The 23089-nt window shown below is 45.6% G+C and overlaps 1 protein-coding gene across 1 annotated transcript in view; it reads right to left on the reverse strand.

Moving 5' to 3' along the window:
* Positions 1–1914: 1914 nt before the first annotated feature.
* LOC308154880 (transmembrane protein 266-like) overlaps positions 1915–23089 on the reverse strand; it is a gene marked incomplete at both ends in the record, with an annotated part of 41812 nt that continues 20637 nt past the window's right edge. Inside the window, 8 exons of the mRNA XM_080528098.1 lie at positions 1915–2702; positions 2790–2852; positions 9025–9226; positions 10716–10831; positions 13676–13814; positions 15222–15278; positions 16750–16823; positions 18992–19146. Of these exons, the coding sequence (XP_080384224.1) occupies positions 1915–2702; positions 2790–2852; positions 9025–9226; positions 10716–10831; positions 13676–13814; positions 15222–15278; positions 16750–16823; positions 18992–19146 (1594 nt within the window). The remainder of the gene's footprint in view (positions 2703–2789; positions 2853–9024; positions 9227–10715; positions 10832–13675; positions 13815–15221; positions 15279–16749; positions 16824–18991; positions 19147–23089) is intronic.

Genomic DNA, 23089 nt, shown 5'->3' on the forward strand with positions numbered 1-23089 from the left:
GTTTCAGTTTCACTCTTTCAGCTGTCAGTACGTGCTGCTCAGTACGTGCTGCATTGCCAGGCGTTTCTTAATGAAATAGAAGCCCTGGCATTTCTTAACGAAACACTTATGGTTGCTTGATTGAAGCCTTGATTGTTATTAATTAACAATTAAACATCTAAATACTTGTAAACATGTGACAAGCAACAAAATGGTAGTTTATCCTCTAAATTAATGATATGATAGAAGTTAATTAGGAGGTTAAATCCAAATTGCTAGACATTTATAATTACTTAACCAATTCGTTTTTGTTGTGACAGGTCTTCCAATGTTAATAGGCCTAAATAATTAACATGTTTCAGAGTGATATGCAAAGTAGACAGACACTAATGCAATACTGTTGTAGGGCGATGTCCTAGTGAAGCAATGCGAACACCCATACTCATACAGAGTCACATGTAAAACAGGTCATTGATATTCTGATGCTGGTTTTCTCTGTGTACCACATGTACAAAAGAAGAGATTTGGTGAGGCTGCATTCTCAATTTATGCACCCAAATTGTGGAATGCAGCCAGTTTACATTAGGGATGCAACCTCAGCAAATATGTTATTATATATTTTTAATATTGCCTTTCAATGACTAATTAAATTATGATTATATAATGATTGGAGCACTTTGTGCTGCAACATTTGCAGGAAAAGTGCTATACAAATAAAAAGGTATTATTATTATTATTATTATTATTATTATCAGATTATAACAAACCAAAGTGCAAACAAAAGTACTTTTGTGTATTTGCCATGTTGTTTGGAATGTACTCTAATCCTACTGCAACATTTCTATTAGATTTCTTCATAAAGTAAATATCATTTTCTAATTTTCTAAATGCAACAAGAGATTTGTGAATAAATAGGATGTAACCGTGTAAGCTACTAGTACAAGTGGAAACGATGAGAAGTGATTTAATACATTCTTAATTTTAGAAATGTTTATTCAAATGATAATACCAGCAGTTGGCAATGAGTTCCCCCTATATTAAGTTGACAAAAACCTCTGTAAACAGTAAAGTGCTCAGGATTGGCCTGCCAGGTTCAAGGCGCAGATCTCTTAAAGGTTCAAGCACTCCAATCTAGAGCATAGCCCTCCATCACCGCCAATACTGTAGTAACACAGATACTTTGTCCCCCCCTTACTTAAATCCTTGCTTGAACTTGTCCCTGTCCAAAAACATTAGTTTAATAATGCTGATCCTCTTCTTTTTTTAAATATGAACATCTTTGTCTCTGTTATAGAAAGACAAAGGTAAGAAATTGTCTGTTGGCACATCAGTTAAACAGTTAAACATACCCTGTGGCTGTTAAAACATAGACTGTTAACTGCACAGTTACAGTAGTTAATACAAATTAAAAGAAAAGAAAAAAACTCCCACCCACTGCCCCCCAACTCAGAGAAAGCAGAGGAACACAGTTCAGTAGGATTGTTCTAGAAAGGCTTGAAGTATGGCCCCTTTTGCTGGTTTTCGCTTTAGTTTTATTTCACATTTGGGGACCCATTCAAAAGTGGGAATTCCTGAAGATGGTTCTGTCTCGGCGTTCTCACGTTGTGCTCTTCTCCCTGCTGCTGTTGTTGTTGTTGTTGTTGTTGTTGTTGTTGTGCGGTCGGTTGTCGATAGTCACCAAGACGCCTCGAGGAGGAAGAAGAGAGAGGCCTAGCTGTGTGTTCACAGCCTCCCAGAGAACGGCTAGCTAGCGTGAGGAGGCTAGCGAGAGTGTCCTAGTAGTCCCTAGCGTTGTTCAAACCTGCCGTTGACCTTTGAGGCATGAGGAGTTGGAGTAGTAGGAGTTGGTCCTGGCTGGAGAGGCAGAGCTAGCTAGGCTAATTAGAGCTAGCTAGGCTAATCAGAGCTAGCTAGGCTAATCAGAGCTAGGCTAGGCTAGTCCTCAGGGTTGACTATGTGTCCGGTGGTGGTGGCAGGGGTCCGGCAGGGCTGAGTCTGCAGTCTGTACTTCTCCTCCAGAGAAGGGCTAGAGGTGGCGCCACCGCCCTGCAGGTGGATCAGAGGCTTGGTCTGCAGCAGAAGGCCCCCCCCACCTCTGCCCCGGCCCCCCCCAGCCCCACCCCCGCCTCCCAGCCCACCACGGCTCTCCTCCTGGTTCCTCCTGTTGTAGAGGTACACCCTGCGCTGCAGCTCGGGGCTGGCCTGGGCCGAGCCGGGGGGGGGGCTGGGGGGTTTCAGGTTGACCGGGTCCACGGACCTCTTCCGGGTCAGGCGGGGGTCCTCCGAGAGGGATGACAGCAGCTCCTGTACCGCCGTGCTAGGGTCCCTAGGGGGAGGGGGGGCGTTCATGAGCTGGAGATGGAGGGGGCTGCCCCCCCCCAGATGGCTGCAGTACGGCGGTGGCTGCGGGGGGCAGCAGCGCTGGGAGTTGTAGTCCACAGAGAGGGACTCCGGGAGGTGCTGGGTGTTGTAGTTCTGAGCGTTGCTGCAGCAGCTGCTGCTGCTGGGGGGGGAGGGGGAGGCCAGGGTGTGGCTGCTCAGGCTCTGGGGGCCGCTGGTGGTGTCGCTCAGGGGGGGGCCGCAGCACGGCCGCTCCACGCCGAGGGTCAGGGGGCTGGGGTGGGCGGGGTGGGCGGTCGTGGGGTGGGTGGGGAGGTGGATGTCGATAGCTGCCGTGGTGATGACCCGAACCCCTCCTGTCGCCGCAACCGAGACCCCCACATCTGTGAACGACACGTCTCATATCAGACTAGGGAGGGAGGACAACCACACGTAGGCTGATTGCTAGCCATGGTGTTTAGCACACTTACCGCTGCTGGGCTCACTGTAGTACTGGCTGATGTAGTTGTTCATGTCATCGTGGACCACAGGATCTGCAGAACAGAGCCACGGTTAGGATAAAGGCAGAACACAATATCTATATATAAACGTAAAGTTTGGAAACGTTATTTCGATTATTCCTCCCCTTTAATAATACCAATTGGTATTGTATTTTATATCGTTGGAAAGCCTGATTAGTCACCTTTACAACGAGGTACAACTTGTAAGGATCATGCATTCGTGGAATGAGCAACACAGCTAAACGTGTGGGTAGCGGCCCAAAATGTTTTGCCAAAATCCTCTGCAATATTCTTCTATATATACATATAGTATAGAATCTGCATCTATATAGCTAAAAATGCTTCTTAAGACTTACCTTAGCCCCTGTGTGAAATATGATGTTTTTATCACAAATGTTCTGAATGGTTTCTATGTTGATCAGATGGCAAACGTGCTTTCAATTAATGTGAACTGTCAGGTGTGCAGAGTACGATGATTAGTCAAACAGCCAAACTTGACTTATAGGCGTTATAGAGTTAGCCTAGCGTAGCCGAGCGCAGTAGGAGTGAGTGTGAGAGAGAGGACAGACTTTTGAGAGTTCTCTTTGTTCCAGCCCGTCCTCTACAGCGAACGGCTCTGCTCTGCCCTGCCCTGCCCTGCCCTGCCCTGCCCTGCCCTGCCCTGCCCTGCCCTGCCCTGCCCTGCCCTGCCCTACCCTGCTCTACCCTACCCTACCCTACCCTACCCTGCCCTGCCCTGCTCTGCTCTGCCCTGCTCTGCTCTGCCCTGCCCTGCCCTGCCCTGCTCTGTCCTGCCCTGCTCTCCTCTCCTCTCCTCTCCCCTCCTCTCCTCTCCTCTCCTCTGCCCTCCTCTCCTCTCCTCTCCTCTGCCCTGCTCTCGCTTGATTGGCCCTGAGCTCGGTGTCTGCTGAGTGGAGCCCAGAGTACCCTGAGTGCTGGGCCTCGTCCCCCAAGGACTGCCAGCAGACTCTGACGGGTAATTTCATTTATTTTTCTGCCTAAAATATTAATCTGGAGGGCCACCCCTGGAGAGGAAGCATTGCACTCACTAAAACACGACCAAGACAATCACTCTGCAATTAATAACACATGAGCCTCGGAAAAAAAGACAGAGGCAGTCGGCGAACATAAAAGACTCTCTCTCTTTCTTTCTCTCCCTCCCTCTCTCTCTCTCTCTCCCTCCCTCTCATCTATAAACTTATGGGTGACATATGGGGTCATTTAGTTCATGGATACATGTGCTGTGGTGAGGGCGTCAGTACAGTGGCCACCGTGAGTGATGTTTCGTTCGGTTTTCTTCTTCTTCTATCTAGATTAATATGTCTGTGGTGTTGTATTCAAAAGGGAATGGAGGAACTCTTTGTATGATTATGTCTGCGTGTGTTTAGTGTTTCTACTAGAATGGGTGGATAGTGGATACCCTTTGGGGAAATACATCTTTCAGTTACACTTAATCTTCACTTAATCTAGTTTTCATGCGACCTCGTTAAACGTAGGTGAATTAATTACTGAAACAGCAACATTTTCTTGGTCAATATTCTAAAGATAGAGAGGATAGAGGAAGATAGAAGACAGTTGCCATGAGGGGTCATTTGACCCCTTTGAGTAAAGAAACATTTTATATCTTTGCACTTGATCAAATTTCAGGACCCTCCTTTCGTGACTTTTCCTCGATGTGTTTATTCTACCACCCAGTATCCTTACTTTTTCAAAATATCATCAGGATAAGCTAGTATAAAGGTATTTTGCTGTTTTTCAGTGTAGGAAGCAGGCTAATTTACAAGCGGCCAACTAGTGTTCGTTGTGTGTAAATAGCAGCTTGAGCATTGTAAAGAGGGGGTCAAGTCAGCTCTTTTAGTAGGTAAAAAAGGCACGGCTGTTCTAGTGTCAAAAGTGTCAAAAACACAAACGCCCCCCTGAGACCAACCTTGCTATCTGCTTTCGAAAACGACGGTTTGGTCACTTTGCCTTTTTCTAGCTCGTTCTCAACAAGGAAAGAGACTCAGGCAGCAGAGTGCTTAGCAGCAGAGTGCCTCCATAAGAACGAACGCCACTTTGATGGCACCCCTCAGGCAGGAGCCAGAGAGAGCTCAGAGCCCCAGCGGCCCCCAGTCGTAACCCAGACCCCCGTCAGCCCAGAGAGGCCAGAGCCCTGCGGCCTAAGTGCTCCTCCTCCTCCCCACCTCATGTTTCGAAGAAAAAAAAACTGCTTGTTCCTGAGAGCCAGATTTCCCACAATCCCCTGGGGGGTGCTGGCGGCGCGGGGGAGACGGAGGGGGGGGGGGGCGGTGGCATGGCTTCCAGGTGAAGGGAACAGATGTTCGCAAGGGGCCGACGACCTCTCTCCTCACGACAAGGCCCAATACACAGAGCACTCTGTACCTGAAATAGCCTCGGCTGTAACAGGGGTGTGATGCGGGCGGGGGGGTTATGCCCAGGCGAGCTGACGTGGTGTGGGGGTACATGGTTGTTGTCCCCCAGGTTTCACCACATCCTAAAAGCCTTTTTGCCCTCGTATTGATCGTGCCGTGGCCTGCGGTCAGAGAGGTGTTGTGGCTGATGTCGAGGTTTTAAGAGGTTAGCCTCAGTCGCTCCGGGCTACTGCCCCAGATTAGCTCGACACACCGCGCCGGCGTCCCGTTCACCTGATGTTGTTACATCGTTTGGGACTTTTTGTCCCACATGATTATGTACATACTTTATGCCATGCTGCCTCTCTCTCTTTTGGTGGGCCAGGCTGCTTTCTCAACCAAGCATACGATTGTACTATACCTTTTTACCTTCTGCCTTCACCAGTTAACCCTCTCCCCTCTCCCCTTCACACGTGTCCCCAGCACTACCTTAATTAGGCCCCTATACTTTCTTTTATTTCTTTTTTGTTTCTCTTTATTATTACTACTCAATCTTTTCAGTTTGTAAAGCGTCTTTGAGTGCCTAGAAAAGCGCTATGTAAGTCGAATGTATTATTATTCAAATGAGTCAGGTTCATTCCTCCTTTAGCGTACGGTGAAGGTGTTCATCGTGAGTTTATTTGTTGGACTTACAGGTCTCTATCCCTGATCTCTGATTCTTTGAACAGCGCTATTAACTAGAATCATCATTACTACGTACAGTATTCATATTCATATTCTAACCATTGACAATAGTTTCTACTGCGGTAGGATTTCAAAGCGGTAGTGCAGCATTATTTCAAGCTAACAGCAGTTAGCTGACATGGTGGGTTAGAGGCTGCTGTTAGTTAGCGGTACGGTATCTCTGATGTAGCAAAGGAGCTGACAGGAGGAATGACTGATGACAGTCTGAGTGGATTTGTATTGAGTGTTAGTTTACTCTATTTAGCGTCATGTTACATTGCACAGTGTAGTTCTAAATCAGAGGAGGCTACTGGAGGTAGAGATAGGAGGATGGGCCCAGTCAGTGTAAATGCAGGTTTCCTCGCAAGGTTGGCAAATTGTGAAATGTAGCTTGGGAAATGTAGGTTTAAGAGTAACCTAGGATATAAAGGGAAAACTACATTAATATAAAGGGAGTAGCTACACCTCGCAAGGTTGGCAGATCGGCGGTTTGAGCCCCGGCTGGCCACATGTCGAAGTGTCCTTGGGCAAGACACTGAACCCCAAATTGCTCCCAGTGAGCTGGCCGGCGCCTTGCATGGTAGCTTGCCACCATTGGTGTGTGAATGTGTGTGTGAATGTGTGAATGAGAGGCCGTTGTAAAGCACTTTGGATAAAGACGCTATATAAGTGCAGTCCATTTACCATTTTAATGCATGGAATGAGGAAAATACAGGTACCACCTACTGTTCACGTTGTTACACTCCAGAGTGTAGCGCTATTTATTTTTTGGTGCCAGTGTGCTCCTCTCAAAGATATGTTGTTTTCAACACCCTGCCAACATTTAAACAGGCCCTCAAAACCCACCTCTTCAAGCTTGCTTCACCAGTTAACCCTCTCCCCCTCCCCTTCCCATGTGTCCCCAGCACTACCTTAATTAGGCCACGATACTTTTTTTTCTAGACCTAGGATAGGGAAACCTAGGATATAGAGAGAAACCAAGGATATAAAGGGAAACCTAGGATTGGGAAACCTAGGATAGGTTTCTCTTTATATCCTAGGTTTCCCTTTATATCCTAGGTTTCCCTTTATATCCTAGTTTTCCCTTTATATCCTAGGTTTCTCTTTATATCCTAGGTTTCCCTTTATATCCTAGTTTTCCCTTTATATCCTAGGTTTCTCTTTATATCCTAGGTTTCCCTTTATATCCTAGGTTTCTCTCTCTATCCTAGGTCTCCCTCTCTATCCTAGGTTTCTCTCTCTATCCTAGGTTTCTCTCTATCCTAGGTCTCCCTTTATATCCTAGGTTTCTCTCTCTATCCTAGGTTTCCCTTTATATCCTAGGTTTCCCTTTATATCCTAGGTTTCCCTTTATATCCTAGGTTTCTCTTTATATCCTAGGTTTCTCTCTCTATCCTAGGTCTCCCTCTCTATCCTAGGCTTCTCTCTCTATCCTAGGTTTCCCTTTATATCCTAGGTCTCCCTTTATATCCTAGGTTTCTCTCTATCCTAGGTTTCCTTTTATATCCTAGGTTTCCCTTTATATCCTAGGTTTCTCTCTCTATCCTAGGTTTCCTTTTATATCCTAGGTTTCTCTTTATATCCTAGGTTTCTCTCTCTATCCTAGGTTTCCTTTTATATCCTAGGTTTCCCTTTATATCCTAGGTTTCTCTCTCTATCCTAGGTTTCCCTTTATATCCTAGGTTTCTCTCTATATCCTAGGTTTCCCTTTATATCTTAGGTTTCTCTTTATATCCTAGGTTTCTCTCTATCCTAGGTTTCTCTCTCTATCCTAGGTTTCCTTTTATATCCTAGGTTTCCCTTTATATCCTAGGTTTCTCTCTCTATCCTAGGTTTCCCTTTATATCCTAGGTTTCTCTCTATATCCTAGGTTTCCCTCTATATCCTAGGTTTCACTTTATATCCTAGGTTTCTCTAAATATTCTAGGTTTCCCTCTCTATCCTAGGTTTCTGTATTGACGTTATCCTAGGATACAAAGGGAAACCTAGGATACAAAGAGAAACCTAGGATATAAAGAGAAACCTATACAAAAGCACATGGACATATTATAAATAACATAGGATATAAAGGGAAATGTTCTTTTTGTTTGTGTGACGCTTACTACTACATCATACTACAACATACTATAGATCGGAAAATAATGAAGTGAAAAAAGAACATAGTATACTATGTTCTTTTTTTAAATTATTTTTTCGGTTTATTGTAATACAAAAGCACATACATGAGTGTCCATGTGCTTTTGTATTACAATATAGGGAAACAATTATGAAGTGAAAAAAAGAAAAAAAAGAAGGGAAACCTAGGATATACTAGGATATAAAGGGAAATGTTTTTTATGACGCTTACTATACTACAACATACTATACTATAGATCGGAAAATAATGAAGTGACTTGTTTGCTTTATTGTAATACAAAAGCACATGGACATATTATAAATGTGTGTCCATGTGCTTTTGTATTACAATATAGGAAAAAAATAATGAAGTGAAAAAAATGGAAAAAAAGAACATAGTATACTATGTTCTTTTTTTCTTTTTCTTTTTTTAAATCACTTCATTTTCCCCCCTTATTATGATAGTATGATAATAATATATCATACTATACTGTCATACTATCATAATAAGGAAAACAATTATAAAGTAAAAAAAAAAAAAAAAAGAACATAGTGGAAATAAAGGGAAACCTAGTGGAAACCTTCTCCAATTTCAATCCAATACTGATGTCTCACCCCTCCAACACACAGACAAATTATATCACCATATTGCTACAGCGTATGACGTAGTGTACCTGCGGGCCTGTGACTGACAGTAGTGTACCTGTGGGGGGGGTGGGCGGGGGTGACTGACTGTAGTGTACCTGTGGGGGGGGTGGGCGGGGGTGACTGACTGTAGTGTACCTGTGGGGGGGGTGGGCGGGGGTGACTGACTGTAGTGTACCTGGGGGCGGGGGGGGGGGTGACTTATGACTAGTGTACCTGCGGGGGGGGGGGGGATAAGTGACTGTATCGTACCTGGGGGGGTAAGTGACTGTATCGTACCTGGGGGGGTAAGTGACTGTATCGTACCTGGGGGGGTAAGTGACTGTATCGTACCTGGGGGGGTGGAGGGGGGGTAAGTGACTGTATCTTACCTGCGGAGGTGCGGGGGGGCTCCCTGGCCTTCCTCTGGCCCTCGTGGTCAGACTCCCCCAGGGCCAGGCCCTCCACCACCTGGAAGCTGCTGCCCCCCCCCTGGCCCCCCCACACGTGGTGGATCTGCATGGCCGCCTCCCGCTCCGCCGCCAGGTCCACATCCTGCTGGGCCAGGTGGGCCCGCAACTGTCTGATCTCAAACTGAGAGAGAGGGGGGGGAGGAGAGAGGTGGGGGAGGGAGAGAGAGAGGGGGGAGGGAGGGAGGGAGAGAGAGAGGGGGGGAGGGAGAAAGAGGGGAGAGAGAGAGGGGGGGAGAGAGAGGTAGGGGAGGGAGAGGTGGGGGAGAGAGAGAGAGAGGGGGGGGGAGAGAGTAGGGGAGGGAGGGAGAGAGAGGGGAGGGAGGGAGAGAGAGAGGGGAGGGAGAGAGGTGGGGGAGAGAGAGAGGGGGGGGGGAGAGAGAGAGAGGGGGGGGAGAGAGAGAGGGGGGGGAGAGAGAGAGGGGGGGGAGAGAGAGAGGGGGGGGAGAGAGAGAGGGGGGGGAGAGAGAGAGGGGGGGGGGAGAGAGAGAGAGGGGGGGGAGAGAGAGAGGGGGGGGAGAGAGAGAGGGGGGGAGAGAGAGAGGGGGGAGAGAGAGAGGGGGGAGAGAGAGAGGGGGGGAGAGAGAGAGGGGGAGGGAGAGAGAGAGGGGGAGGGAGAGAGAGGTGGGGGAGGGAGAGAGAGTGGGGGAGGGAGAGAGAGGGGGGGAGAGAGAGGGGGAGGGAGAGAGAGGGGGGAGAGAGAGAGGGGGAGGGAGAGAGAGAGGGGGAGGGAGAGAGAGGTGGGGGAGGGAGAGAGAGTGGGGGAGGGAGAGAGAGGGGGGGAGAGAGAGGGGGAGGGAGAGAGAGGTGGGGGAGGGAGAGAGAGGGGGGGAGAGAGAGAGGGGGGGGGGAGAGTAGCATTATGAAAAATGTCTTCATACAAATGACAGGAAGCGAAGTAACAAGGATGCCTACCCAAGTTACTGCCAGAGTGAACGTGTAACAATACTCTGGCATCTTCAATCTCCATGCATATCTGAACATGATTTTCTCCCCACGCTCTTCTAAAAAGGGTACGGTACTTGAAAAAAGTATGTGTCGACATTGGACTTATATGTGAAGTATTACTGCCCTCTTCTGGTGACAATCGCATTTACATTGAGATGTTGATGTGAGATTATAGTGTTTTTGGTACACACTATAATAATAATAATAATAATAATAATAATAATAATAATAATAGTAATAATAAGAATACATTAGACGTATATAGCGCTTTTCTAGACACTCAAAGACGCTTAAAAAAATATATGTTTGTGTTCCCAGAAATTCTGGAAATATTGGGAAAAAAGGATTGTGTTTGAGACCTTAGGTGATGTTTACCGAGTCATGACTGTTTGACCTGACATGTGTATTACCATCACTATAACATTTGTATGTATTAATGCATGGATGACCAAATGTTTGTTCCACTATGTTTTGTTGTATTTCTATGTGACAATAAAAATATTAAAAAATAAATTAATGTAGGGATGTAACCAACACATTAAGTCCTTACCATAAACGGTCAGACTAGCGAAGGCTAACTGCTAGCATGTCAGACTAGTGAAGGCTAAATGCTAGCATGTCAGACTAGCGAAGGCTAACTGCTAGCGTGTCTGAGGGCTACTCACCGCCTGCTCCTGGCAGATCTGTGTGAGGCGTTCCAGCTGTTCCTCTCTGATGGCCTTGGTCTTCTCACAGTGCTGGATCTCCAGCTCCATCTCCACCTTCACCTGCAGCACATAGGCTGGGGGGGGGGGGGGCAAAGGTCAATGATCCACACACAGACTCCTCACACAACACACACACACATACACAGACTCCTCACACAACACACACACACATACACAGACAGACTCCTCACACAACACACACACACACATACAGACTCCTCACACAACACACACAATCTCAGACTCCTAACACACACACACACACACACACACACACAGAGACTCACAGAGACTCACACAACACACAATACACACACAGACTCCTCACACAACACACGCAACACACACACACACAGACTCCTCACACCACAAACACACACACAACACACACACGGCGGCATGAACAGACAGACACTAACATGGGGTATACACTCCTGTAGTATACGGCCAGATCATCGCCTCATGACGGAGCTCACTAGTGGAGAAGACAGAGTAACCTGGCCTTCTACAGCAGGAGCCTACGAGCAGAACCTGTAGCCACCTCCACCCTCCTTCCTCCTGCCACCTTCCTCCTGCCCAGCGCCTATTTATGGAGCTGTTGACGTGTGTGTGTGTGTGAGTGTGGACATGGGGAGCAGTGTAATTCACACCATCGCTGATTACAAGAGCCTGTTTTACTCTGAGCTCAGGCCAAAGGCCCTAGTAGATAGCCTCCTCCTCCTCCTCCACCTGACACTCTCTCACCCACACTGCTGCCTGGTGAGGAGGGGCCTAACTCAGCTCTAAAACCATGAGCGGTCCAACGTCAACTCGATAAGACGAACCTGATACAAAAAAAAATACAGCACAATACCCAGTAAACAAAGTCCAAAAGACGTCCTCAGGGAAGCCGGAATGTGGGTTCAGATGATGTCTCTCTAGGACGTCTTATGGACTACAGAATCGGTCTTCTGTAGTCCATAAGACGTCCTGAAGACGTCATCTGGACGTCCTAGAAAACGTCATCTGGACGTCCTAGAAAGACGTCATCTGAACCCACATTCCAGCTTCCCTGAGGACGTCTTTTGGACTCTTTGTTTACTGGGTAAGTTATGTACAGACGTGCTGGGTACTTTTAATTGTTCTGCCAAGAATAATTTACAAATACTATGTTACTGCAGGCAGTTTACCTATGTGGTACTTTCCTCTGATTGCTAAAAGGAACATATTCTCAGTTTGTCTTGGGTGTGTAATGGTAAGTTGCTCTCCAGCTGCAATTGTATTGTTTTTTTTTCTTTTGTTAGCTTTTCTTGCTGAGTGTGCCGGCTGCCTAACTAGCCACCTCAATCACTCAAACACATCCAAACAAACAGGTTGAAACGGGCAGAGAAAACCAAGTGTTCCTGCCCTGGAGAGTAGAGAGAATTTAAAGAACCGTGGTGTGCTGAGGTGATTGGACTACTGCTGGTTATGTTGCTGCAGAATGAATCAATGCCTATTTTTACTGAGGTCAAAACAACTTGACATGTTCCATTTTTAGCACTCGTAATTGCAACTTCTTCAGTGTAAGGCTCGGTTGGATATCATCAACGCCAACCTGCATAATTGTCAGAAACTATAAGCCTGTTTTCTTAGCGAAGATTAGATAGATTAGATAACATCAATGATTCATCAAATGCAGTGCCTGCGTCTTACAGCTCGTTTCAAAAGTACCAAAAAAAAGTACAAAAGAAGAGATTTGGTGAGGCTGCATTCTCATTTTATGCACCCAAATTGTGGAATGCACTGCCAGTTTACATTAGGGATGCAACCTCAGCAAATATGTTCAAATCAAGACTAAAAACCCATCTTTTTAATATTGCCTTTAAATGACTAAATAATTAGATGATGATTATATAATGATTGGAGCACTTTGAGCTGCAATGTTTGCAGGAAAAGCGCTATACAAATAAAAGTTATTATTATTATTATTATTATTTCACCTGGGATGAATAAATACTTGTGTATCACTATTGTAGATGCTATGTATCTCTCATAGGAATCACCAAGACTGAATAACAGACTGCTGTATAAGTGTTGGAGTTGGAGCTGCTCTGGGGTCTGATTGGGTAGAGCATGCAGAGCTGTAGGTGTGGGTGACCTCCGTGTAGACATCGATCCTGCCCACATTAACATAAGGGAGAACAGCCAGTATTCATTATGGCCTTTCTGAATCTGCTTAACGAGGGCTTACGATCAATACCAGTTTAAGTAGGGGGAATGGTGGCAATTTACTCTGAGGGACTCCGATCGATAACTATTTTGTTCTGAATAGTAAATAATTTGTATAATCATGGGAGAGAATAGGGTCGTGTTGTCATTGCAAGATTGATTTGCCAATCATGCCTTGCATTAATCTATGTCACTCTATACTAAGGTACGCTGCTTTCTAATTCAGTGGGTTTTAAAGAGATCCAGCTATCCTAAGGCTGCTAGACTGCAGTTTAAATCACATAAAATCATACCTGCAGTGAAAGTAGAACCAGGCATGAGTAATATATGACTATTCTTCTTCTCTGTGCAAATGAAAACTCAGAGAAGCCATTTACTGTGAGATGATGATGATGATGATGATGATGATGATGACTGGTTGATGACTGGACAGTGACTTGAGGAAGATGGCCACCAGCAAGATCAGACAGAGAGACAGACAGAGGGAGAGAGAGAGACAGAGACAGACAGACAGACAGACAGACAGTACAGACAGACAGAGAGACAGACACGGTGGGCAGATCAGACAAACAGTACAGACAGACAGATAGACAGTATAGACAGACATGGTGGGCAGATCAGACAGACAGACAAACACAGTGGGCAGATCAGACAGACAGTACAGACAGACAGACCGAGACAGACAGACACAGTAGACAGACAGACAGCTTCCTGTCTGGGACCCTCACCGTCGATGATCCTCTTGACCCTCCAGATGCGCAGGGTGATGATGAGGCTGATGGCGTCCCAGGGGCTGCTGGGGCCGTTGGCCACGGTGGAGGCCACCATGGGGGCCAGGGAGAGCACGATGACCGCCCCGTCAAACACCTGGGGGGGGGGGGGGCAGAGACCAGGGGCATAAACATAGAGTAAGACTGGTCTAAGCCTTAGACTAGTCTTATATTCTCATAAACATAGATTAAGACTGGTCTGAGCCTTAGACTAGTCTTATATTCTCATAAACATAGGGCCGGTTTCACAGACAAGGCTTAAGCCTAGTCCTGGACTAAATCACACTTTCAATGTAAAATCTCCATTGAAGATGCTTTTTAGTCCAGGATTAGGCTTAAGCCTTGTCTGTGAAACTGGCCCATAGAGTAAGACTGGTCTAAGCCTTAGACTAGTCTTATATTCTCATAAACATAGAGTAAGACTGGTCTAAGCCTTAGACTAGTCTTATATTCTCATAAACATAGAGAAAGACTGGTCTAAGCCTTAGACTAGTCTTATATTCTCATAAACATAGAGTAAGACTGGTCTAAGCCTTAGACTAGTCTTATATTCTCATAAACATAGATTAAGACTGGTCTGAGCCTTAGACTAGTCTTATATTCTCATAAACATAGGGCCGGTTTCACAGACAAGGCTTAAGCCTAGTCCTGGACTAAATCACACTTTCAATGTAAAATCTCCATTGAAGATGCTTTTTAGTCCAGGATTAGGCTTAAGCCTTGTCTGTGAAACTGGCCCATAGAGTAAGACTGGTCTAAGCCTTAGACTAGTCTTATATTCTCATAAACATAGAGTAAGACTGGTCTAAGCCTTAGACTAGTCTTATATTCTCATAAACATAGAGAAAGACTGGTCTAAGCCTTAGACTAGTCTTATATTCTCATAAACATAGAGTAAGACTGGTCTAAGCCTTAGACTAGTTTTATATTCTCAGGTTAGACCAGTCTAATTAAGACTGCCTGTTGCATAAAAATTAAGACTGACTCATTTTGAGGTTAGAAAGTTAGCCACCTTCCCCACTGGCTAAGCTTGACTTAAGAGCTGTGTTGCTATGGGAACGAGTCAGGGCTAGTAGCTAGCTAACACTGTAACTCCAGCGTGGTAAACTACTTCACTGATTAAAACAAACTGCTAAGCAGTAGCTAACTCATAACTGTATACTCTAACTATACTGATGTTTACAACAATACCTCTGCACATACTGTATATTGCATAACTATTCTTGTTCTATTTATATAGAGATGAGGCAACATGATGTTTACAACACTAGTCTCTGCACATACTGTACCTATCACTACCATTCTTGTTCTATTTATATCATGCCCTTATATCACTATTTGCACTTTTGGTTGCATTTCGTTGTATAGTACTCTGTACTCTGCGATGACAATAAAGTTGAATCGAATCTTATCACCAATGTTGTTGTTTTTTTCTTCAATGATGCAACTTCTGAAAAAGTCATCTCAACACGTTCTCTCCTCCATGGCGCTGCAGGACTCTTACCTCCACTTTGTTCTCGATGTAATCCCAGATCCCAAGAACCACGATCCTCAACACCGTCTGTGTGAGAGAGAAGACAGATGTACTGTAGGCCCGTACACACACACACACACACACACACACACACACACACACACACACACACACACACACACACACACACACACACACACACACACACACACACACACACACACACACACACACACACACACACACACACACACACACACACACACACACACACACACACACACACACACACACACACACACACACACACTGTCTATCAGGAGCCCAGAGGAGCTATGCTAAATACAGCCTCTCTCACACGCCATGTGTAATGTTCTCACTTTCCTGAGGTTTCAACAGCCTTTCAACACTTTCTCATGAGTCATTTAAATATAGACAGGAAAGACTGATAAAGTTACTGTGTCTTTGCGCTGCATTAGTAATAGGACAGTGAAGCATTTGTTTTTCTTCTTCTTTTGGACCTATCACTAAGCCACGCCCCAAAATAGAAATTGTCCAATCATATCACAGCAAAAGTCACGACAGGCAGAGAACTCGGACAAACAACTTGCTAATATCTGATGGTGAAAAGCTTCTAGACTAAATATTCTTGTAATCTTTAAAAAAAAAAATATATATATTACTTGCTGTGGTAAATCAGAAATCTGCCAACTCCCGCCATTTTGAGTCATTGAATGTCATTCAGTCACAGTCGGTCAGTCAGTCACTGTCAGTGAAGCGTTGTTTGTTTGTCTGAGTTTTCAAAGGGGGCGTGGCTTAGCGATAGGTCAACTGAGTGCTCTGCGATTACTGGCCAGGGGTCAGATGGGGTGACAGGGGTCAGATGGGGTGACAGGGTAGGTCCATCCAGCAGACCTCCATCTGACACCGTCCTCTACAGTGTCAGGGAGGGTGGTGGCGTTGGCTGGATCATATCACTGTAACCCCACCTCACCCCTCATTAGCCACATCTTTAATTATGACTCCTGTCTGTTCGTGGTGATTAATGCTTAACGCTAGATCACTGCGGTTGACTGTGGCTGTCAGCAGCAACAACATCGGAAACTTGAGACCGGCCGCCCTCACCTCAGAGAAGAACAGGGACAGGAGGATAAGGCTGATGTTGTAGTTTTATATCATTTTATACTGAATTGAAGTCTCTCTACATTCTGGGGAATCTAGCACTAAAAGAAGGCCTTCCCTTCCTGTAAGAGATGTGCCAACAACTGTGGCGCAGTGAATAATTCTGCCTGTGGACAGTACTGCCCTTAACTTGTGCAATCACAGATTTGTATAATATGATTGGTTCCCAAGAACGGTGATCTCATGACCACTATAAATATGTGTTCCTCTCGCAGGAGGGGGCTCTTTTGACTGCTATTTTCTCTGCTGTAACTTTGCTTAATAAAAGGCCTCTTTTGAGTGAATTGATTTAAGCTCTTTGTGCTTTATAAGTTCTACTCAATCTATTAAGAATCAATTAAATCCACAACACTGAGGTAGTGGATGATGATCTCACCTCAGAGAAGAACAGGGACAGGATGATAAGGCTGATCCAGTGGATGATGCTGGCGAACTGGAACGCGTTGGCGACTGGGTAGAAACAACACAAACAGATACAGAGATACCAGTCACGAGTCTGAATGCACACTTCCCCATTCAATTGAATGTGTTTTATTTGAAGTGTGTCCAAACTTTTGACTGGTACTGTAACATAGAAAAAGCTATTCAGATTTAGATATCAAACATTACCCGTGTGTATAAGACGTTGTAGGGACTAAATAAACACAGAAGATCATAGAGACGGTTGTGCGGGGGGGTAAACACAACTCCCTAAGCAGGCTTTATGGCCTACATAGCAGCTATTCACTATTCTTTGCACTCATGTCGCCCCTGACAACCAGTTTGCATCAGTACGCGTGGCTCCGCCTCCTCCCAGCATTGCTAACACAACACTAACTACCAGTCAGTGTCTAGTCTTTCAGTACTAAATGGTAAATGGTAAACTTATATAGCGCCTTATTCCAAAGCGCTTTACAACAGCCTCTCATTCACCCATTCACACACACATTCACACACCAATAGCGGCAAGCTACCATGCAAGGCGCCGGCCCGCTCACTGGGAGCAATTTGGGGTTAAGTGACTTGCTCAAGGACACTTTGACATGTGGCCAGCCGGGGCTCGAACCGCCGATCTGCCAACCTTGCGATCATTAGACGGCAGCTCTACCTCCTGTGCCACAGCCACCCCAGTACTGTGCGTGTAGCCTCACCGTGCGTGTAGCCTCATGGCTCTTTCCTCCTCCTCCTCCTCCTCCTCCTCCTCCTCCTCCTCCTCCTCCTCCTCCTCCTCCCTGGATCTGTCCATCATCAGCCCATCTCTCCCTCCCCCATATCTCTGTCTATTAATCCCCGTGCCAACCTGTATCTCTCCATCTCTCGCTCCACTAATCTGTCTCTCCTGCCCTCCTGCCCATCCCTCCATCCATCTCTCAGGACTGGCAGGGCTCTGACTCACAGCCAGGGCGGAGCGTCATCCATCAGGGGTGACGGCTGTCCTGTAGTCCCCGGAGCGCGACGCGCCCATCATCACAGCCCCGTCTCCTGGCCCGCTGCCCGTAATAGATGAGGACGTCTGCCCAATGCCAGGGAGACCAAGCTAGTTCATCTCACCTCTCTATATCTTAGTCATTCGCTGTTCCCCGACGCTTCCAAGAGACGGTTTTAGGGTTTTAACGACAGGGAGGGATGAGGGTGAGAGGGAGGACTCTCTCTCTCTCACGTACAAGCATGTGTCTATGATTGCCTCTTTTTTACATAATCAATCATTCACAAAACAGTTGTGTGTAGGATAGGATAAGAAAATGCTGATGTAGGGTTGTTATAATGTTGTTATTGAACCATACACTGACCCTTAACTTAACCCTACGATAACCAACAACAAACATGATCCTAACAAATTCAAACCATTTTTAGTTGGTGTCAAGTATTATTTTGGTATTCTGAAAATAACATACAGTGGGGGAAATACGTATTCAGCGCATCAACAATTTCTTAATTCAACATATTTCCATTGCGGCTATTCACATGAAATTCAGGCCTGACATTGGTATTAACTCAATAAAACTACACAGCTAAAGAAACCATAACAACAACGTGTTCAGTAGGCTACTTCTTTCCTGTGTCGTTCCCCTTTATTGCACATAACTTTTTTTTATTGATTGTGTGGATAGTGTGACAATGTCTTTAGCTGTGTAGTTTTGAATACTTACTTGGTAAATGGACTGACTTATATAGCGCCTTATTCCAAAGCGCTTTACAACGGCCTCTCATTCACCCGTTCACACACACATTCACACACCAATAGCGGCCAAGCTACCACGCAAGGTGCCGGCCTGCTCATTGAGTGCTCAGTGTCTTGCCCAAAGACACCTCGACATGTGGCCAGCCGGGGCTCAAACTCGAACCGCCAATCTGCCAACCTTGCGATCATTAGACTACCTCTACTCTACTTCCTGTGCCACAGCCGCCCCCGGCCCGTACTTCCTGCACTGTATGTTATGGATTCAGGTTAAAAAAAAGGTGAAAGGTGAAGATACCCAGTAAACAAAGAGTCCAATAGACGTCCTCAGGGAAGCCGGGATGTGGGTTCAGATGACGTCTTTCTAGGACGTCCAGATGATGTCTTTAGGATGTCTTATGGACTACAGGCTTCCCTGAGGACGTCTTTTGGACTCTTTGTTTACTGGGTAGATACGTACATTGCAGCAGCTTGGTGTCTATGAGCAGCTCCAGGGTGAGGAGCAGCACCGCCAGCAGGAGGAGGGCCACCAGGAGCATGTTGAAGCCTGCAGACATCAGACACACCTGCCACAGGGACACACGCCGCCCACAGCAGGGCCGCAACCAGTTAGACCTGGGGGAGGGGGACAGAGACAGTTAGACCTGGGGAGGGAGGGGGACAGAGACAGTTAGACCTGGGGGAGAGGGGGACAGAGACAGTTAGACCTGGGGGGGGGGGGGGGGGACAGGACAGGACAGAGACAGTTAGACCTGGGGGGGAGGGGGACAGAGACAGTTAGACCTGGGGGGGGGGGGGGGGGGGGAGGGGAGAGACAGTTAGACCTGGGGGGGGGGGGGGGACACAGTCAGAGACCTGGGTACAAACAGTAACATTCTTGGGTTCAGGTGCATTAGACATTATAGAATCATCAAATCAATTACAGAATAAGCAGGATAGAAACAACAAAATCAATAAAAGCAAGCAGGATAGAAACAACAGTGAACAATATATGTATATACAATAGCATCAATATTAGAATAGGTGATAGCAGCAGAATGTAAACAACATTACGGAAGGTTCAGGTTCAAGTAATGCTGTGCAGGTTGCAGTGAGATGTGACACACTGTCATACGGTGTGACAATATGGTGCAAAACAAGGAGCAGTATTCGGTTGTTAAGTCTGACGTCAAACGTGACGTTTAGCAATTTCCGGGTCCAAACCAGAAATTCCCAGCACCAGAGTACCAGTGTACTACAGCGGTAGAATGACAGTTCAATCGTTTTTTAGACTCTGACCTATTCTGACCTATTCATACAACAATCCCCATATTTTTCAGTGTCTTTGAGCCTTGGAAAAGCGCTATATAAATATACATGTAATTTATTATTATTATTACTGAGGCATTTCGAAGACAGCGCCTCAGCCAACTTTGGACCCGGAAACACGTCACGACTTAACAACCGAATAGAGTTGTATTCCATCAACGTCACTAAAGGAAAATCTCAACAAAAAGTCTCACGAGACTTATCACAAATAAGCCTGGAATTTTTTATAAGTCTTGCAAGACTTGCCAAAATAAGCTTGGATTTTCCTTTAGCAACGTTAATGGAATACCCCCCAAGTAGTGGGACACACAGGACAGGGGAGAGGGACACAGACAGAGCTTAGATGACCAAAGACAGTATAGTACTGACAAACGTTTACAGAGTTGCTAAGTGCAACGCTGTTCCTGTGTTTGTGTTTGTGTGCTCACTACTCGTTCATTTCACTATTCATTTGTTTCTTTGTTGAACTTCATGCTGTGTTGTGATACAGTTATTCTGTACAATTTGATAATTCCTTCCCATCACCAGCAGAGGGCGCTAGTTCACACTGTAGTCACGTAAAGGAGCTGTCCAGGTTCTCATCTAGACTGGGTTTGGGGGATGGAGGGAGAGTGAGGGTGAACAGAGGCTGTATTAAGAGAGACAGACACTGAGACTCTGTGATTTGGAGGGCAGTTAATCAGACATATCTGTGAGAGGAATGATAAAACATCACCTTTAAGAGGCCAGTAAAGGGGAGGGCTCTCTGTAGGAGTCACTACAATAGTAAAGGATTTCAAGCTGTTGAAAAGCAAAGATTACATCTAGATACACCTCGATAAAATGCTGATAATTATGTGTGTGTACTTAGAATATGTATCTGTATGGTGGTTTATTAAATAATTCTGAAAGATGTTTGGTATAGGCCTACTGACCAGATTATTTGGGTCTTTAGTCGGTCACACACACACACACACACACACACACACTCTCTCTCTCTATATCTCTCTCTCTCTCTCTCTCTCTCTCTCTCTCTCTCTCACACACACACACACACACACACACACATTCTCTCTCTCACACACACACTTGACAATGTAATCTATATTAGTTTTACATACTCTAATTTACAGCCTACATAATTATTGTTCTACTGCCCCTTTCTGCCCCATGTCTTAAACTATGTTTGCTTATATAGTGTTTATTACATGGTTGTTGTTCTTTTTATTATATTGTTGCTTGTGTCTTTATGTCTTATGCACCGACCACACCAAGTCAATTTCCTGTATATGCGAATATACTTGGCAATACAAATAATCGATCTAATACGATACTATCTCAGACCCAGAGCTACCTACTGTCCGCTGGCAGAGGGAGGCGGGAGGACGCGTGCCTCGTCACCAGACCTCCAGCAGGAATGGAAAGTTGGCAGTTGGCAGTTGGCCGTCTCTCCACCACACCTTCCCTCCTCCCCGCGCGCTGCCAACGCTCACAGGGAAGTTGGCCGACTACGCCACTCCGGTGATCATGTCATCATTCCCTAGCAGGGCGCTAATGTGTTGCTGCTACAGCAGTAGTGGAATGAAGCTGTGATTTGTTTTCATCAGTCAGACAGAAGTGGACCATCGCACTGACTCTGATCCAGGCCCAGGGCATTGTGGGCCACACTGCCTGAAGAAAATCAAACAGTCCCAAACCCTACAGATATTTAAATCTAAGCTAAAAAACCTTCATGTTTTGCAGCAGTTATGATTAAACACAAACACTTCTATCAATTTATTTTTTATCCATTTATCTATTGTCTTATTAAATGTTTTCTTTTTTCTATTTACTTCTTATTCATTGTAATTTTTATTTTCTTTACTATGCTCCTCTTGCTGTATTTTTCAATAATGTATGTAAAGCACTTTGAATTGCCCCTGTTGTATGAAATGTGCTACACAAATAACCTGGCCTTGCCTTGCCATGGAAGTGGACCTGAGGATAATAATAATAATAACTTTTATTTCTATAGCGCTTTTCCTGCAAACGTTGCAGCTCAAAGTGCTCCAATCATTATATAATCATAATTTCATTATTTAGTCATTTAAAGGCAATATTAAAAAGATGGGTTTTTAGTCTTGATTTGAACATGTGCTGATGTTGCATCCCTTATGTAAACTGCCAGTGCATTCCACAATCTGGGTGCATAACATGAGAATGCAGCCTCACCAAATCTCTTCTTTTGTACTGGGCGTGTGGATCAGCTATTCCAAAGGGTAATGTATTGTGTATGTGTTACGTCCTTAGGCCTGCCTGGAGTAGGAGTGGATTTAGATGGGATTATTTATTTAGTGTGTGAAATCATACCCATACGTGTGCCAAGTATGAAATATGAACATGGAACTGCACAACAATACCCTACTGCTGACAACAGTGACATAACAACCCTTTCTGTTGAGTTCATTATTTCTCCACTATTCAGATTCAACCCTGAGTAACATGTTCATGAGGCAGTAATAATCACGGTGCTGTTAGCAGCTGCTGAGATGCTCGCTGGGCCTCCCTCTCCGTCTCTCAGAGGGGAGGCGTTAGATACACTTGGCACGCGCAGACCCACATGCCTGTAAACAATACTAGGCTAATCTAATAAAGGCATAATCACGCTGGTAGCAATCATCTTTCTGGCGCTGGCCGGGGCCTGGTGTCTGTGCGCTCCAGATGGTGTTGACTCTGATCTACGGAGCCTCAGCGAGACTCACAGGATGCAGTTAGTTTCCACGTACGCACGCCAGGTTGGACACCTTCGTTTCTACGTACGCCAGCTTGGACACCGTAGTTTCTACGTACGCCAGGTTGAGAACGTTAGTTTCTACGTACGCCAGCTTTGGAACGTTAGTTTCTATGTACGCCAGCTTGAGAACCTTAGTTTCTACGTACGGCAGCTTGAGAACCTTAGTTTCTACGTACGGCAGCTTGAGAACGTTAGTTTCTACGTACGCCAGTTTGAGAACCTTAGTTTCTACGTACGGCAGCTTGAGAACGTTAGTTTCTACGTACGCCAGCTTGAGAACGTTAGTTTCTACGTACCCCAGCTTTGGAACGTTAGTTTCTACGTACGCCAGCTTGAGAACCGTAGTTTCTACGTACGCCAGCTTGAGAACCTTAGTTTCTACGTACGCCAGCTTGGACACCGTAGTTTCTACGTACCCCAGCTTTGGAACGTTAGTTTCTACGTACGCCAGCTTGAGAACCTTAGTTTCTACGTACGCCAGCTTGAGAACCTTAGTTT

This window comes from Nansenia antarctica (genome assembly GCF_963989245.1).
Source record: "Nansenia antarctica genome assembly, chromosome: 4".
Taxonomy (NCBI): Eukaryota; Metazoa; Chordata; class Actinopteri; order Argentiniformes; family Microstomatidae; genus Nansenia; species Nansenia antarctica.